Source organism: Enoplosus armatus, chromosome 17 (genome assembly GCF_043641665.1).
Source record: "Enoplosus armatus isolate fEnoArm2 chromosome 17, fEnoArm2.hap1, whole genome shotgun sequence".
Lineage (NCBI taxonomy): Eukaryota > Metazoa > Chordata > Actinopteri > Centrarchiformes > Enoplosidae > Enoplosus > Enoplosus armatus.
The window spans coordinates 10,175,125-10,193,444 of NC_092196.1; the positions used below are offsets into that span (position 1 = coordinate 10,175,125).

Sequence of the window (18,320 nt, forward strand, 5' to 3'; positions counted from 1 at the left end):
TAAGCGTTTGCAAGAAAATAGCAGCGTTCAGAGCAATTTCTGTTTGTGTTTAAATGTGTTAAAATATTGCACTTTGTCTAAAAGTGGAGGATCATGTTTTCTTCTGTCGGTCGGTCTCCACGGCCAGCTTGTGTCCATCTGTACTTTTTCAAGGGGTTATTCTGTCTCTCTGTGGCTGTCATCACTCCTGCGCCGTCATTTCAATTTCATTTCATGTTCTGTTTCTTCCCTGTCCACTGGACTGGGAGGAAATCTAACCCTGTGATTTTTAACATTTTTGCCAACTCATACACTCTCCGAGGAACAGAGCTGAATGGAAAATGCTTGTACTGTACTGCTGTGTGTTGAGAATAGTAACAGCTTTGACAGCACTCAGTCAGAGGTCAGGAAAGGGACTGACAGCTTTACTTTAATAGCTGTGACTCAAAGGACCCGATGACTCCTGCAAACGTCAGCTTTCCTCGTCAACAGAGTGACAGAAAGGTGGGACAAACCAGTGGCATCTCTGAAGCTACACCTAGCCGAGGTCACATGTCCAGAAGTGTTTCAAATGTTTTAATACAGCACTAAATATTTTCTTCTTCTTCTTTTCAGTCATTTTCTAAATGGTACTAAAGATAAGTAGGAAGATTTCATAACTCTACATGCAAGATTCAACCTTATATTCTACTCATTATAAACACTGAATATAATTTGAATTTTGCACCTTTCTCAAAATCTCACTTGGATCATTATGTGATGTATAGCACAATCTAATGTTATCTTAACTGTAATATCACCTAATATGATGAATATGATACAAAATAACTATCATCATTAAGTTGTATTAAGTTGTTGCATTTATAGAAATCCACAAGGTGGGAATGTGAGCTTTAAAAGGATACTTTCAGTTAATAACGAAATATTATATTAATATTATATCATTATACTATTATAACCGTCGCGTCTGACCTCGAGCTTCTGTGAATAAGAGATGAGTGAGAGGGCGTACCACACATCGGCTGCATGATTGCGTTTCTCCACAATTTCTCACCAATTACACATGAAAGCAATTTCCTTGACCTTTTCCACAAGAAAAACAGTTACGAATCCAACAGCATAATGTTTGATGCAATGGTAAATTGAAGTTCATTCATAATGGGTCTTTTTTTTCTGGTCTATTTTTTAATCTGTTTGAATTATTTTCAGGCCCACATTTACCTGTGCACAAAGTTTAAATCGTGGCTTTCCTTGTTAGTGGGTACAGTCAACAATCATACAAACAAATCAACAACAAATCATATGCAAGCCTCCAAATGCATCCACTGCCAATTTCCATATATTCTTCCAACTATTTTGTGCTCCAGCAAAGCATGCATTGCATGGAGACTGGTATTGTTATCAAAGCCAATGTGGGAGGCACAGAATAATAACACGGCTGTCTTAAGTGTCCTAAGTCTCTTTCACACGTAGTTCCCGGTAACCTTTCAGGCACCGCTAGTGATTGTCATGATTCACACATGCAGCTACATTCAGGAACATTTCCGTCTTGTGCCTTTTCACACATGCCATGACAATGCCAGAATAGAAGGGGCAAGGGACAGTGATGCAACACTGATGGATGCTTGTCCCTGCAGTGTTACTGCTTTCCTTCACAACACAGACGTGCCGGCATTTTCCCTGAAATGTTACTAGGACAGGAAATTGGCGGTACAGATTTCCCTGAATATCGATCCCTGCTCCCATTCACACATGACCCCATGACTGCATGTGTGAAAGGGGCTTCAGTGTTCGCTCTGCCCATGCTGCTCTCATCGCTCTAAGGTAAAGGTCTCATGAATGATTTAGGGAGCTTCGTGCATCTATTACATCCCCTGCTGAAAAGCCCTGACCTGCAGTGTGTAAGGTCTCTGGAGCATTTCCAATAGGTTTGTCACTCAATTCAACCATATTTTCTGCTTGAAAGGTTCCTGGACTGAAGCGACTGTGAATGTGCGAGCAATGACACAAGGTTGAATTCTGAGTGAAGAAAAGACTTGAAATGACATTTTCATTTCTTGAATAGATGTGCTTCCATTGACTCTCTTTGTTTATAGGTGAATATATAAAAACATAATATGGAGGGAGGACTGTAACCCTGCTTTATTTTGTATGTGTTAAAAGAATTTCCACAGTAATTGAAACAGAGGGGAACTAACATGATTATGCATCATTACACATTGGTAGAGGACTGAAACCTGTGTGGAAAAACAAAAGCTAGAATATTGCTTTGTATTGCGCACAAGAAGTCATACCAACAACAAACAGTATTATTGACCTTTTTAGTGGTCAATCTTTATTTTAGTTCTTTTGAAAAAACACAATCATGGACATATACTTAAACAGAGCATTTACAAATCTAAAATAATATACAAATCAGGTGTATTGTTTACAAGAAATATTAAACTCTGGGTGATCTTTTTTCACAAAAATGTGCATTTTGTGTATGAAACTCCTACATGTTTATTCTATATATTTTATTAAATATCTCTTGGGGGTTTTTTTTAGCTGTTGATTTAAATTACAGGTCAACAGCTGGTTCTTGTCCAGCTGAATATGATGGCAGGATTCATGTAATCATTGTAGATAATATAAAATAGTCAATAAAATGAAAAACACACAGGTATTGTTTCAATTTTCTAAAATACAAACCTGTATAATGATCAAGAAACTGTTGTGATTGCAGTAAGAAAAATGGAAAGGACCTCAGAGCTAAATGTAATCATTTCTTCTTGTGTTCCCCTGTGAAACAGCGTCACTTTAATTTCACTGCACCTGCACCAGCTGAATGACTTCGGGGCCAGAGTGACTCACTGAAGAATAACACGTTAGACATAGATGACTGTTTTACTAACAACATACGACCTTTGCGTTGAATCTACATAAGAAAAAGAGCCAAATAAAAATTAGTGCTGTCAGGTGAAACATGATTTTTGTGCTTTAATTAGAAAGTTCACCTATGATTTGACATGAAAATAATCAAAGAGCTACTTAAAAGAAAAGTATGTCCATCTGAATGAGGTTTTCATCTGACAGCAACAATATAGTTGTCTACAAAACAGAAAAATCTTACCATTTTACAATCATAGGCAATACTTAAATGAAAAAGTCATCTGCTTATCCTAAATATTTTAGCTTTAGACATATATGGCCCAAAAAGAAAAGTACAGAATTGCAAATAAAAAATAGAAGTGTCACAAACATCTATATTTTTTCTAAATTTGATGTTTGATGGATGTTTATGATGTATTTTATGTGAAGGTATGCTTCAATTGACGATTCGCTAAGCCACGCCCCCCTTAGTTACTGCTGCAATGCCTGTCAAGCTTTCTGTTTTCACACAGCACAGTTTAGTTTACAATGATATCTAATGCAGATTTCCTGGATTTACCTCGAAATTCTTAGTAATTTTCGCAACAATGGTCCAATCCTTTATTTCAGACAAAGCAGGCTTCTCATTACTACCTGGCAACTTTTTATTTTGAAATGACAACTGTCATTAATTTTAATTAAAAACCCTGTAACCCCACAAAAATTATGAACTAAGATTATAACCCTAACCCTAACCCTAGCGAACGGTCGATTATTTTCTAAACTTTCTCTGTATATTTCTGGTGCTTTAAGTAGTTTTTTTAATTTCCACTAAAAGCAGAGTACATTTGCAGACACATAAAGCATAACCCAGAGGCTCAGCTAATACTACGCACAATATAATGGATCGGAGCCCTGGACTTAAGTCACCAGGGGTCTCGAACATTGCCCTGAAATAAATGGCCGATGTCAACAAGGGAGTATCAGACAAGTGGTCTCTTTCTCAACAATCAATGGCACAGATTGATGGTAGGAAGTCCTTGGAGAAAAGAAAAGACTGCCGCCACAGTAGCCCATTATAACGATTCACTTCCTCATTTTAAACAAAGCGTTACAGTGCAGTGGCTCACTGTTGTTGTCTGATTTGGTGTGATACAGTTTTGGTCCAGTCTTGTCTGTTTGTTGTCATACTGCAGTTTTTTTCTAGTTTAGTCCAGCATAAAACAGCATCTGAAAATCATTTTACTTTCATAAGTCAAATATTTAAAGGGTGATTCAGGTGTGTTTGCATGTTTTACCTTGTTTACTACGAAGTGTTTGTACTTTAACATTACCATACCTCTCTAGATTGATCCTTCCTTGACTGTCAGACATCCACTGGTTGCAGTTAATTTTAGTACACAATGAAAATCAAGTGGGAGTGTAGTTACAACAGGGCTCTCTTGGTGATCGTGGAAAGCTCCAACATCCTAAACTTGAGACACTGTTGCTCAAAAGCATTCCATTTATGAGATATGTAGTCGCACAACCAAACCCCAAACACAAATGATAAGCACAAAAAAATTCTTGCTTTAAAAAAGGTGCTGTTCAGCAGATGACTCATAAATTATTCCTCAGCTCTTAAACGCACCAACAAGGAAGAGTTTTCGAAACAGTTCCTACTTCCAACTGCTTTACCACGTGAAGTTGATTTTTATCTTTTATTAACGTGAACTGCAATCAATGGATGTGGAAGGTTTTTAGATGTTACTGCTTTGGAAAATAGCTTGCAGTAATGATAAACATGTGGGATAGGATATGTAGTTAAAGGGCTAAAAGATGCAAAACCACAAGTATTTATTTTTGTCATTTTAACCGGGCTTTCAGACGTGCCTGTTGCGTCACCTGTGGTTAATCCAAGGTGTCAGGCTCAGCGTCCATGCAGGTCTCCCAGGGGTTACGCGGCATGTGGGGCATGGAGATGAGGAGCAGGGCGCCTCCACTGAGGATGAGCAGGGTGAAGGAGGCGCAGGCACAGGTAAAGGACCAGGAGTAGTAGTACTCAATCCAGATGGTCTCATCACTGTCAATCATTCGCTTGACAGATTGGCGCATTACCTCGACAGAAATGATGATGCAAAGGCCTGCGTGCCAAAACAGAAAGTAAAAAATCAGCCTTGTCGACTCTGTTAAATTAGCTGTAGTACTCTTCACCAAAAGGGAAGGTGTCCACGATGGTGACACCGACACACCTCATTTCAAGTTGAGCTCTGACACAGAGACAAGAGTATCACACAAAGCCTGATCTGTGATGTCACGTTATCTGCCATATCTCACCTGCAAAGGCGAAGAACATCCCAGCAGGCCGGAGCAGGTAGTCCCGCCCCTTCCCGAAAGAGAAGATGACACAGAGGGTGCCCAGGATCATGAAGAACAGGCTGAAGATGGCGATGGCTGCTGCTGAGATATTGTACTCTGAGGAGAGATTGAAGACAAGGGAAGGAAGGAATGAGGAAGGATGTGAAGGAGACAGTGAAAGGAAACAAAGAGGGAGAGAGAGGACACAGAAAGAAAAACGGTGAGGAGGCGAGAGTGAGTGAGAACGTGATGGAAGGAAGAGAAACAGCAAAGTGGTAGCGATTAAAAAATTGAAAGAGTGGGCAGGAACAGAAGGGGAGGTTGCAGTAGTTTACATAATTGTTTCAATATTGCACTCGGGCGAGTTATGACACAGATAATTAGCCTTTAAATTAGCCTCACTTTAAAAAACAACACTCATTCATCCAAACTGGCAATAATGCCATTTGCATGACAGATAAGATGCTGTGGGGCTTCTAACAGGGCGATTAGGACGTCTCTCTCTCTTCCCTCCTGTCTGTTTGTTAGATAAAGATAATCTAGTCTATCCTTCTCCCTTCTAACGCTCCTGCTGTGATAGAAATGATCCTCGGAGCATCCTATTCCATTTCAGCACCCCGACTGTGGAGAAACACCAGGTGTAAAATAACCTTAAACTCAGTCTCTCCAGTGCAGGTCGGGCTCATTCTGTGTCTGTTTGAGGACTGTTGGCCTGTGTGAGCATGAAAGTCTCTGTCAGTGTTTTCATGCCTTTCATGTGTGCATGTTTTGACTCAACCCGGTTCACTTTTGCACCGTGCGTTATGCTCCATCAACAGATTTTCAGGCTGTACAAATTTGATTTGATGCATTTATTTTTTATTCTATTATTTTAGGCCACGTCTGTCAGTGCACTTCTCACTAAAGTGGTTTCCTCCTTTTATTCTTTCTCCTTTTATATATATATTGCATTTTATTTGCTTTTTAGTTATTCCTGATGTGCTAAGTAAAGTTTTCACAAATACCTGTATAAAATATACTCAACAAATAGAGTTGCCGTTGCTGTTCCCGTCTGCACTCGATGTTGTGCTTATGTACGTAATTACAGTATAAAAATGACTGTTTAATTTATCTTAACAGATATATCTCTTGGTCTATAAAATTCTGTTCTATCTTACGCTGTACAGTGAATGTACTAAACTGCCAAGTGTGTACCATGCGTGTGTAAATTTATCATTTTCATAACATGTTCACTGATTTCTCCAAGACGTAACATCTAAAACTTGGACAATGATCTGTAATTGCCTGCCTTTATGAGTATCTAGCTGTGTGTTCCCCCGCGCTTCCCTGTGTGTTCGTCAGAGGCTGAAAGGGTCAGCCAGCCAACGTAGGAACAGAGGAGCTGTTTCCTGGAAATACATTCACTTTGAAAACAGCAATCTTGCTACAGCGAGGAAGATGAGAAGATGAGAATCAGAGGATATTGGAATAGATTTCTATATCTCTATCTGATGTGACTGAGTTTGTGTTCAAACGTTTCCTTGTTATATTGGGGAAAAAAGGGAAACCAGGAGGCATTAACAGTGTTCTTACATGTGACATGCCGGCTTTTCTTCACATGTTGTGCTTAGATTTGTGTAATATTATATTTGTTATATCAAGAAATGCTGTTTCCCTGCTTTACTGTACACATTCTTTCCTCTTACCTTACTAGAAATGGTTTCTCTTATATCTCTTTCTTAACGTGTAGTCTGGGTGGCAGTGAGGAGGCACCCACCTTTCTGGGTCTTGACTTCAAAAACTTCAGCTTCTTCCCCCGAGGTAAAGTGTTTGAAGTAGGAACAGTTTTGTGCTGCAGAGTAAGACAGGGAGAGAAGAAGATGGGGGGGTGATTTTGTGTTACACCACATAGTACAAAAACTACATGGAACAAATATAAAACAACAACAACAACAACAACAACAACAACAACAACAACACACTGCATCAGCCGTCCCAGCCTCCTCGGCCAAGGATATTCAAATCATGAATAAATAAATACATAAATTGCAAACCCTCAACATGCTGAAATTGTGATTAAATAAAATAATATATAAAATAATAATAAATTGCAACCCGCCCATATGCTAAAATCCTGACAAACATACTGTATATTGCACCTCACCAATAAGGCTAATTTATTTGTGTTACTGCCATGGGAATAAAATTGTTTTTACACGGTTGGTCCTTATTTTGGGGTTTCTGATTTTTCTTTTGGATTTCAAGAATTGAAAAAGTTACTTTATTTAATAATTTATAACTTCACAAGTTTGAAACTTGAAATGATTCTGAATGTGGGCCCACTATTCATTAATGAATTCACAAGGAAATTAATTTTAATCCGATTCTGATTCTGATTCTGAAATGCTATACTATACCCCAGAAAAAAATGTCTCATCCAAACATAAAACAGCTTTCTCATTTCTAAATTGGTAAAGAATCTACATTCACAACTGTTGCACTTCCTTTTTGGCTGTTTGATCAGATGTACGTTCACCACCGCCCCCAAATCACAGCAGTGTAAAATGTCTTAATCTCAAATCCTTCACTGTCCTCCATGTTGGCTGTGTTTACTTTTCAGAAATCAGTCTACACCCATTTCTACACAGGAATGATATATTTCTGCACTTTGCTTGCCCAAACTCTAGTCCTTTGACCACAATCTTCAAAACAGCTTCATATAGAAAAACGATTCCCGGCTGCAGTCATTGCCCACACATCCATCTATCTATTTGCTGTCTCTAAGGGCAGGTGGGCTGAGAGGGAGGGGTGGAGAGGACGTAAAGGCCAAGCGAGTGTCCCCTCTTTCCGCCACTCACCATCCTTTCTCACTGAGATTAAACCCATAAAGCAAATAAGGTACTCTCTCTGTCCACACAGAGATGGACAATGTATGTGTGTTGGTGTCTGCAGTGTACATACACAGTATGTGTGTGTGTGTGTGTGTGTGTGTGTGTGTGCGTGTGTACCAGGCAACAGACAAGTCTGTTTGTTACCCAGGATGAGAAAGAATCACTAAAGAGGTAACCTAGCAACAGGCTGCTGCAGGTCTTGGCTAGTCCTATCTATTTACCCATGTAAAGGCATATCAAGAGGAGTGTGTGCATGTATATGTGTGTGTGTGTGTGTGTGTGTGTGTGTGTGTGTATGTGTGCGTGTGTAGTATGCGAGCGGGGATGTGTGTGTGAGGGGATGGACAGGCAGGCGGGAGGGAGAATCGGAGGCGGGGTCACAGTGCAGCTGGGATCTGTAAATATATTATTTTCATTAGTCTTCTCTCATTAGGTGCCTTTACCTCTGGGGCTAAGCTAATCTAAGCTAATATGTGTTTGGGTGCAGCTGTAAGATTTAGTCCAGTCTCCATGAAGACTATTATCTGCCCACCACACAAAGACAAGACAGAAAGACCTTTGATTAAAGGAAGCCTCAGTCTCTAGTTATCTGCTTGATCCTGATGAATTAAGCAGGATGATGCAGAGAGCAGTGAAAGAAAATGAGAGTTAAGATATGTGGCTGATTTTCTTAGGTTGAGTAATTGACATTTTGCCCAGTTACTGTTGCTACGCATGTCAAGCTTTCCATTAATTACCACTCTAGCTAAATTTGCAGGATTTCTTTATGAACAGCGGGCCTTTGATTTCATACAGAGGTAAACAAAAGCAAGCTTTTCGTTTCTAGCCGACGGACGTGGATTTTGTTACCTTGAATCGGCAGTAACTGATTTTCTTGACCACTTTGGGGCAGCCGAAACAAGTTGTGAACACAGCATTGACATATCATCATCTCTAAGTTGATATGGTGAACTTGTTAGCAAACATGTTAGCAACATTGGCTTTCATGCACTTTCTTTTAGCTCTGTTTTTGATCTCTACTGTGAATTCTATCAACACCTGAGGGAAATATCTGACTTTTTAGCTGCTAAATGCTCCACTATGTTCACCAGCATAAGTAACCACCAAGTAACAAAACAGGCAATGATTGTCACTGGCTCAGTATGCTAGGCCAAAAAACTGAAAAACATTTGTTGCCAAGTTCTGTCTTTATGACACATTATACTGGTGAGTTCACTGTTACTCTGTTGCTAAACATATCAAGTTGAACTACAATATGAATGCAGCATAAACACTCACATCTTGTAATGAAAGTAAAACATACTACCCAGAAATAGTTGAAAACAAATCTTTAGATGGTGAACATTCACTGAGGAAGAGAACATCTGGGTGCATATAATTGACCTTGCAGTCAGGCTAATGGGGAGATTTAGTTCCGGGGGGAGAGTAATTAGAACGAGGTATCGCCTGTCATTTTAGTTTCGCCTTTTTCCATTAAACTCTGCTGCCACCTCCTCTCTTTGATATGCGGCTTCTCCTTTACCCTTTCCTTCCTCTCCATCCTCGCCTTTCCAACCGTCATTATACCCGTCTCCCTCTTCCACCTCAACCTTTTCTTTCATTATTCTTTCAGCTTGGTATTCTTGTGGTTTTCCTTTTCTTTGTACAGTGTGTTTGCTCATGTACCTCCTTCCACCTTTTCCCACTTATTTTGGAAATTGGAGTTTGGAAATACATAACTAACTGACTTTTAACATGCGCATGTTTTTACCTACAATGGCAACTGTGCACACAATTGACATTTGGTCTTGAAAAGTGTTACAGAAGATGGGATTTTTTAGGTGATAGGAGGGGGGGGCTGTTCTTTTTCTAGCCACATAGAATGACCGAATTCTGGGTCAATGTGAATAGGATGGGTGGTGGTGGTGGTGGTGGTGGTGGTGGTATTTGAATGGCTATTCCACAAGGAGCGCTGATAACTGGGACACAGCAGCACAGGAGAGTCCTGATCCTGCATGTGCCTGTATGTGTGTGTGATGTCTGATATCATTGAATTCAAAACATTTATGTTTGACTGTCATCATCACTACAAATTACATCCCAGCATCTCATTCTGTAAGCGATGGCAGCAGTTATCTCTGAATATGTGTTTCCTATTATATGTTTCAGATTTACATAATGGAGAGTGATTCATTCCAATTTTGAACCTAATACTCGTTTCTGAATGCCAAATCAGCGCCACACCTCCACAGTTTTGGCTCTGCAGCCAAAGCAGGAACCTGGCAGACTGGAGAGGAAAATGACCAAGCGTCTAGAAAGGGAAAATGGTGGTTCAAGGTGACATCGGTGATTTTGAGGGTATGAATTGGGGGCACCAGCCAGGCATTGTGTCACTGAAAGACGCAGAGGAAGAGGAGGAGGAGGTTTTATTTTGAAGGTGTAAGTGCTCTGGAGTTAATATCTTTCCACTGGCGGACTAGAAAACGTAATGCTTGACCACTTAGAAACATCTCTGGTAATAAACTCCTCTCCCCGGCATCTTTGTGCACATATGTGTAGGAACACACACACGTGCACACAAAAGCACCATTTATGCTCTTTATTTCCCAGATGAGCTGCATGATGTGATCCATAAAGGGTTTGTTTGATTTTTACAGCACTCAAGCTGTCATGCGTCATTTGTGGGAAGCTAATTTCCAAAAGTCATTTGGGTTCACCGCTTTGCTACCGTTGTTATGCAACCCCTACACAAAAGCAGCGTAATTGTGCCTATATGAAAAAAAATGTTTATGTACGCGCCTCTTGTCGACTAACTCCCCCCTCTGTTTGGGAAAATGCAAATGTGTGTTATTAAGTCCAGTCACTGCTGCTTGCTTGGATATGCTGTTCATAAAAGATGTAAGCTGTTACAGTACACTCTGGATCAACTTGGGCTTTTTTTTACACCATTGTGATTTGCTCATGTGTTAAACACTCAACCTGCAACGCACATTATATTGTGAATGCTGGTGTGGTGCTGTTAGCCAGTCCATTAGGCTCTAAACTCAGTGGCCAGTTACTTTTGTAGACCCATCAAAAACTGTATTGACTCCAGAACCTCACAAGCTTATGCATACTACAACACACCAGTAAGAGTAGATGTTGAGTGTATTTTGCACCACTGACTTGCTGTTAATTGAGCCAAAATATTCAAAATATTTGTTCAGAAGTGTCCAATGATATTTTATGTTGAATACTGGAGTATAAAATCCATGGAAACAGTCAAAGTCTTCAGGTGTTGTTGTTGTTGTTGCTCGAGGTTTGCTGGCCAAACACTGACTCCCTAAAAAAACACCTGTGAATCTATCACATGTGAAACACTATCATGCATGTGAAATTGCGCTCCTAGACCTTTTATGGTAATAAGAGGGAATGACTCATTTTCCCAGGTAAGCCAAATGTGGAAACACCACTGTGGTTGTGGGAATGTAGCCAAGGGGGTCTCAAAACAGCTGATAGTTTGGTCCATCAGATGGCTTCATTCCTGTCACAGAAGCAGTTGGGATTCTGCACAGTTTTATTGCTGCTGTCGTCAGGTTGTGGAGGTTATAACTGGATCATCATACATTGGAGTTTGGAGTCTGTCAGCTGCAATAGGTCCATCATACATCCCACAGGTGATTGACTTGTCCATGGGGATAAAAAAATCTCCAACTACTGGTCTTAACAGTCATCTTACGCCAAGAGGGTGCTCTGGAGGCCATCGGTGTTGTCACATTTTTATGTCAGACAGCTGTCACAGCTCTTGCCTGTCAGGCTCTCTGTCTACCGGCCCTCTCTTTCTGGTTCTTGCAACATGCAATGCACAAAACGGTGTCAAATCCCTTCACTTAAAAGCCCCCCCTCCGTCTTTGAACACTGTAAAAGTACTCCCCCGTTTTTCCCAGTCAACAAAGGCATCCCTGCCTCTATCCACCCAAGCAGACTTCTGTTTTCTTCCCCCAATCCCCTTCATCCCCCTCGAGTCTCCCAGGTGTACTCTAACTCATGAGCTGAAGCGGGACGCCACACTTCATTAAGGCCTGTACTGATCCTGAGGTGCTGGAGCTGCAGGCTAAGTCAATGATAGAGTCAGAGTGAAATCTCTCTGTTAGGCTGCAAGGCACGCACACACAGCCAGAGGCCAGCGAGACACTGTTTACCCCAGGGCTGGCTCTGTTCTAACACAGCTAGTAATTAAAGCTACAAGGCCATTTTGGAGAAGCAGACTTTTAAATAAAGACAGAACTTACTTTTTTAGAATTATTTACTGTTTGCAATATTATGCAAGGAGGGGAAAGAACCTCCAAAGTGGACTTGTAGGTTGAAGATCACCGTTTTACAGTTTGATCAGATTCTGCAACAAGCAGTCTCTCCCGCTTCTTTTTTGTAATTAAGTGAGAGTTTGCCCTCGAATTGGAGCATTCCTTAAAAACTGCTCTCCAGACAGTCTTGCGTGTCCTTTCATCAAAGCCAACGTCAGATCAAGAGACGTGGAAGTTAATAGCATCTTATGATCCTAACATTTCAGTAGATGTAGAGTATGCTGATAAATGATGTAACACTTTCTGTTGTGATCTGAGAAATAGTAGTTACAGGAAATGGGGCCGTCACAGTGAGATAAATTGGATTTTATTTCTCATCTTACATTGAGAGTCCATCAGCACAGGCTGAGCAGATTCATGTTTTTGTCATGTTAACTGTGAAGAATCGCAGCTAAACTCTTCCATTACGCACTTGACTTCAGCTGTGCTTAATTGGCAGTCTGTTCAGAGACTTCCTCTGTGGAAGATAATGATGGTTCAGAGAGAAGCTGCCCATAGAGCCGCTACACATTTAGTCCCAACACACGTCCATGTGTGTCCATGCCAACATATGTGCCGGTATGTGTTTTTGTGTGTGAGAGGAGAGACAAAAGAAGAAGGGACAGACACACAGATGGAGAGCATGGGTGGATGAAAAGGCTGACCAAAATACACTCCAGCCTACTGTCCTTGACTGTCCTTACAATGATTTTTAGATGACAAAGCAACAATATTTGAGGGTTTGATGTATCAAGATTCATGGGAAAATGAAATGGTGTTTGCTTTGTCGGTTTCTGGTGCATATGAAAGGATGAATGAAAAATGTGAAGTGATGGCAAAAACGCCAGTTCTGCAAAGCTGAAATCCACCTACGTCAAAGTCAAGGCTCAGTTCTAACTGGTCATAAAAAAGAGTGAATGAAAGCCAGCAGACAGACCACAATATTCAGAGCTTAAGTCACTTTCTTCTGTTGTTTTTGTCTGCTTTGGCCTGCTTTGGGACGGTTTACATAGACACATAAAGCAGAACTGCAGTATGAATATTTCTTTACAGCTTCAAATCCATTTTCCACCAAAAAAAGCTTTTCTTTGTCTGTCTTTCTAAATTTGGCAAAAAAAGACAAACAAACTCATCACTGTGACTGTACATCCAGGATTACAGTCACTCGGCAGCCACACAACAAATTCACTTTGTTAACAGAGAAATGTTTAGCCCAGACATTTGACCGCTAAGTCAGAATATATTCAGTGTAAAGAAGACATGAACCTTAACCTTAAGCACAAAACCCCTCAAACAGAAGGTTTTTATTCACCAACAGTGAGAACAAGAGCCTCCATACCTCCAGGTAAGCTGATGGGGCCGCAGCCTTTGCCCTGAGGGTCCTCTTCCACAATGAAGATGCTCTTCTTGCAGAGCCTCCAGAGGCCGAAGTGGGCCGCCTCGCAGGTGGCGTTGAGCTTCTCCACCCGGGGGCTGAGCACGGCCCAGTGGTCGGTCACCACCGCCGCCAGCATCGCCGACATGCCCACCACGATCACCACAGACGTGATCTTGACCTTGGTCGCCTGCTCCTCAAACATGTTGCTGCTCGGTGTGCGCGTGTGTGTGTGTGTGTGTGTGTGTGCAGAGTTGTGGATGTGTGTGCGAGCGCGTGCCCGTGGTCGCACGTGTGTCACACGAGTAAGTGAGGTGCTAGTGTGTAGAGAGAGTGTGTGTGTGTGATAAGACAAGGTTGCCTTTGTTTTGTTTGTCTTCAGGTCCAAGAAGTCGGACGTCGACTCCAGAGGTTCCCCCCGTCTTGTCTACAGCTTCACGACACTTCAGATGTCCTCTCTTCTCTCTCTCTGCTCTCCTTCCACCGCTCTTTCTTTCTCTTTCTCTGCCTTGTGCCTGGTGGTTGGCAAAAAGGGGCCAGATAACAGCGCCCTAGTTTCTACCTCTCTCCTCTCTGCCTCTCCCTCCCTAGTTGCCTTTGGTGAGCTGAGGCCGTTCAGCTACGAGATGAAGATGCTCTGGGATGTGCTTCCACCTATTGCACCTGTGAGTCGGGTCAAGATCACTTTCATTTAAAGTTTAGACAAAGTCTGCTGTGCACTTCCAACTACAACATCAAAGACAATCTAATGAAAACTTCTGGCACGTTTTGACAGTGATATTTAATATTTCATTGCCGAATACTGATGTTATCAATTTATCATTTATCTGAAACATTCTCTGTCTCGTCTCTTTTATGTTCTTATTCAGTCCAATCCGTTTCCAGCTCAATTGTCTCAGGTGCCGTGTGCCATGGGACTCCCGGGGGGGAGATTTCCTTTATTAGTTGTCATCTGAATGAGCTGATCTACTTACTCAGCCAATCAGCAGTTAAGGCTTGAGACAAGGGTCCCACCTGATGCCAGCAGCTGATCCAGATTCGGAAAGACAGAAAAAGGGGGCTTTGACATAGGACCTCTAAGAGTTCCCGATTTTTAGATCTTCATATATTCCTGTGTTTAATGCCTTGACCTTCTGAATGTTCCTGAATGTATATTTACATTTTGGAGCATTTGAACCAAAAAAAAAACAATCGTGCAAGTGGCTGTGACTGTGAAGTTTATCTTTAACAATATATTGAGGTAATAATCTGATTTTTTGACAGCTTTACTAAAAAATCACACAATTTGAGGATGGGAAAAAAAACTGTTAAAACCTGACACATCTCAAAGGCACAATCAACCTTTTCCCTATGAAATGCTTGAGTAAATGGGCATGCTTTTTATAAACCACTGTGCCCCACTTTAGACAGGACTCTGGCCCATTTTCAGCCCTGACAACGCTCACTCAGCTCTGGGTTTTTAACACACTACATGGTGAGACATTTAAAGCGACAGGTAAAGGGGAAGTTTTTTAACATGACACAATGCTGAAACTTGTGTGTGTGCGTTCGTGTGAGAGCGTAAAACAGAGAAAAAGAGAGTCTAGATTGTTTGTATATAATACAAGATATGTGTTCATGTCTGTGTGTGTCAAATAGAGAGTTGGACAGAAACACTACAGCGAGTCTGGTGTCTGATGTAGAAAATGAATGCAATGTGAGAGAACCAAAGTGGTTTCTGTAAACACCATCAGTTGCTAACTGAACCAGGAAATTGATCATTAAAGATAAATCATCTCACTCTCTAGCTTAGAAAAAAAGAGAAACCCCAGAGTGTAGGCTGAGAGGAGATGAGAGACAGTTGTGTTCATTATCACGTTCCACCTGGATGCATTTGCAGAAAAACTGCCTTTTCTCCCAGAGGACTTGCTGAGGCTGCGAGAGCGGCTGCTTGTCTCTTAAGTGTGTAATAATAGTGTCTTTTAACGCAGCCTGTCTCACCGGGTGACCCTCTGACCTGCTTCATTTGCTCACGGTCCCCCCGGTGACTGCGGAGATACCAAAACACCTCACAGCTGCAGAGTCTCCAAGCAACAGCCGGCAGCAGCAGCGGGGACGACTGCGGTAGCATGTCATCGAGGATACATGTCACACTGGAGGGGATCACCTCATGTCGACTGAGCGCGGATGAGAAACAAGATGAAAACAGATGACAGCATCCGGTAAGAAGGCATCGCTGACTCACCTGTGAGTGCCACTCGCTGGACTGTCATGAAACATCACCAGAAATATCACTGGCAAAACTGTTTGAGCGATGACAGAAACATGCAAAATCACTTCTGCTGAAATCAGGATTGACACGTCTAACCTCAGCAGTGATTAACTGCAATTACAGCTGCCAGCTTCCCTGTTAGATCTTTTATTCCAGGATGAAAAACAGCCTTAACTGGTGGCTAATTTTACCCACAGCAGAATAGATTGCACAGCCTTCAGAGGGCCCCGACTGTATTCATTTGCTAATGACAGGCAACATTACTCAAGCTAAATTAGATTACCCATGCCCAGAGGCAATTTTTATGAGGGTCATGTTAATATTCTTCTCTAAAACAACGGGGATCGCTTACCGCACGTGTTCGCCTCTGTGACGCCGTCTGCACTCACTTGACCTGATCTAGCAAAAAGCTTTGGCCATCGAGCCACGTGAAGCAGAGGTTGGGTGATGTGGGATGGTGAATTGTGAGTTAATGAGCACACATCAAAGAAAAAAAATGAAATTAGTTGGGAATTACAAGGGGCCGATGTAGCTGTTGTACTGCAACATCAGATATTACCATCAGAAGATGATTTCCCTAGCTAGATAAACAGCTCTGATTCCTCTTTCACCAAAATGAAATCTCACCAGCATAATTACACCTATCAGACAGGGTAATGTAGTTTGTATTTTCTGATGTGAGGCACACCATACCTATGCTTATCTAACTAGTGGTACTTGAAATGGAGAGGGATCTGTGCTTTTGAACTATTACTATTACTATTACTAACTGTAATACAAGTGATATTCTGCTTTTCCTTGCAGATTCATAGCTGCATGTGAGCAAATACAGAGACAGTCATTACTGTGCATTAACATGGAGAAGCCTTCGCTCTGCCTCGAGAAGTAGAAACACTTGAACACCAGAAAAAAGAATGTAATCTGTCTGTATATTTATATGATTCACACACTCTGAGAAAAGAGAGGTTCACTCTGCTCACTGACTGAATCAGGTGGGTGACTGAAGGCTTTTTCACATTTTGATCTAAAAACACGGTGCTGACTGATTCATTTCTTTGTCAAACAAGACTAAAGTGGCTAATCGCTCATTCTGAGAGGACAGTGATTCAGCCGAACTGAAGAGGCATTCAGGACTCAGAGGTCAGCCATAGAAATATGAATGAAGCACTGCAATCAAAGGTCATCAATGGAAATCAAGCTCCACTGAGATGAATGCTTATGGATGTAACTCTCTGGTATAAATCCTATACATTTCCTACACATCTGTATCTGTATTTTTATAGGTAGCTGGTGGGTTGTACTCTTACATTACATTACCAATGACAATGTCTGTTGGTCGCTCGATTCTCCACTTCCTGACTGAAACATCTAAACAATTATTGGATGGATTCAAATTGTGTACAGACATTCATGGTTCCCAGAGGATGAATCCTACTGACTTTGGTGATCCCCTGACTTTTCCTCTAGCGCCACCATGAGGTTAACATGGCTCAACAACTATGGGATAGATTCCCATGAAATTTGGTGCACACATTCATGTTCCCCTTCGAATGAATTTTGATAACGTTGTTGATCCCTTAACAACACTCCCATCAGCCTCAGCTGTACTTTGTGTTTAGTGCTGATTAACGAATGTTAGCATGCTAACGCACTAAACTAAGATGGTGAACATGGTAAACATTATACCTGCGTAACATCAGCATGTTAGCATTGTCATTGTGAACATGTTAGCATTTACCTCAAAGTGTCGCTGCATAGCCTCACAAAGCAGCTAGCATGGCTGTAGACTCTTAGTCTTGTCAAAAGAAATCACCACTAAAGCACAACAACATGACCCTGATTTAGTTTATTTGTCTATGTACAGTTTGTTTTGGGTTGTAACTAAAAGTGATAATGAGAGAAACAAGTAAATTCAGATTAAGCTAAAAGCAGGAAATACAATATATTATAAATAAAACAAAGGCACTCTACTGTCCAATATAAAAAAGGAAATACATTTACAACTGTGATGTTATTCCAGTAAGTTTGGTCTTGAAAGATACTGTAGCGTGGAAAAGGAGCTTATTTTTCTTTGAAACAATACAACAAGTGCCTCTTTCCCTGTGATTTTTTTAATTATCCAATTAGCGCCTCGTCTGCACTCAAATGTCTATAGTTAATTTCTTGAGAGATAAATTTGAGAATGTGCTTATTTCACAACAATAGTAAGCCATAAATCAGTATAAGCACATAAAGTACAGCTGCCGCATACACATTGAATAGAAAATATAGTTTGGTCTCCTAAACGTACTTACTGTACTTCACCTTACAAAACAGAATATTCAATAGATTAACTTGTTAGACTGATAACAGCAAAA

General features: G+C 41.0%; 1 protein-coding gene across 1 annotated transcript; it reads right to left on the reverse strand.

The window, feature by feature from the left end:
- Positions 1-4,719: 4,719 nt before the first annotated feature.
- LOC139300669 (voltage-dependent calcium channel gamma-1 subunit-like) lies at positions 4,720-13,917 on the reverse strand. The gene is made up of 4 exons (XM_070923829.1): positions 13,677-13,917; positions 6,923-6,997; positions 5,146-5,283; positions 4,720-4,952 (listed from the first exon to the last, which is right to left on the reverse strand). Exons 1-4 carry the CDS (start codon positions 13,915-13,917, stop codon positions 4,720-4,722), a joined length of 687 nt encoding a protein of 228 aa, XP_070779930.1.
- Between the last annotated feature and the right edge of the window lie 4,403 nt (positions 13,918-18,320).

Excerpts from the sequence above, each read along its gene's own strand:
- LOC139300669 (XM_070923829.1), bottom strand. The coding sequence starts at position 13,917 with ATGTTTGAGGAGCAGGCGACCAAGGTCAAGATCACGTCTGTGGTGATC. Across the intron at positions 5,284-6,922 it reads TGAAGTCAAGACCCAGAAAG|AGTACAATATCTCAGCAGCA; the intron begins GTGGGTGCCTCC and ends ATCTCTCCTCAG. Across the intron at positions 4,953-5,145 it reads GATGTTCTTCGCCTTTGCAG|GCCTTTGCATCATCATTTCT; the intron begins GTGAGATATGGC and ends TTTGGCACGCAG.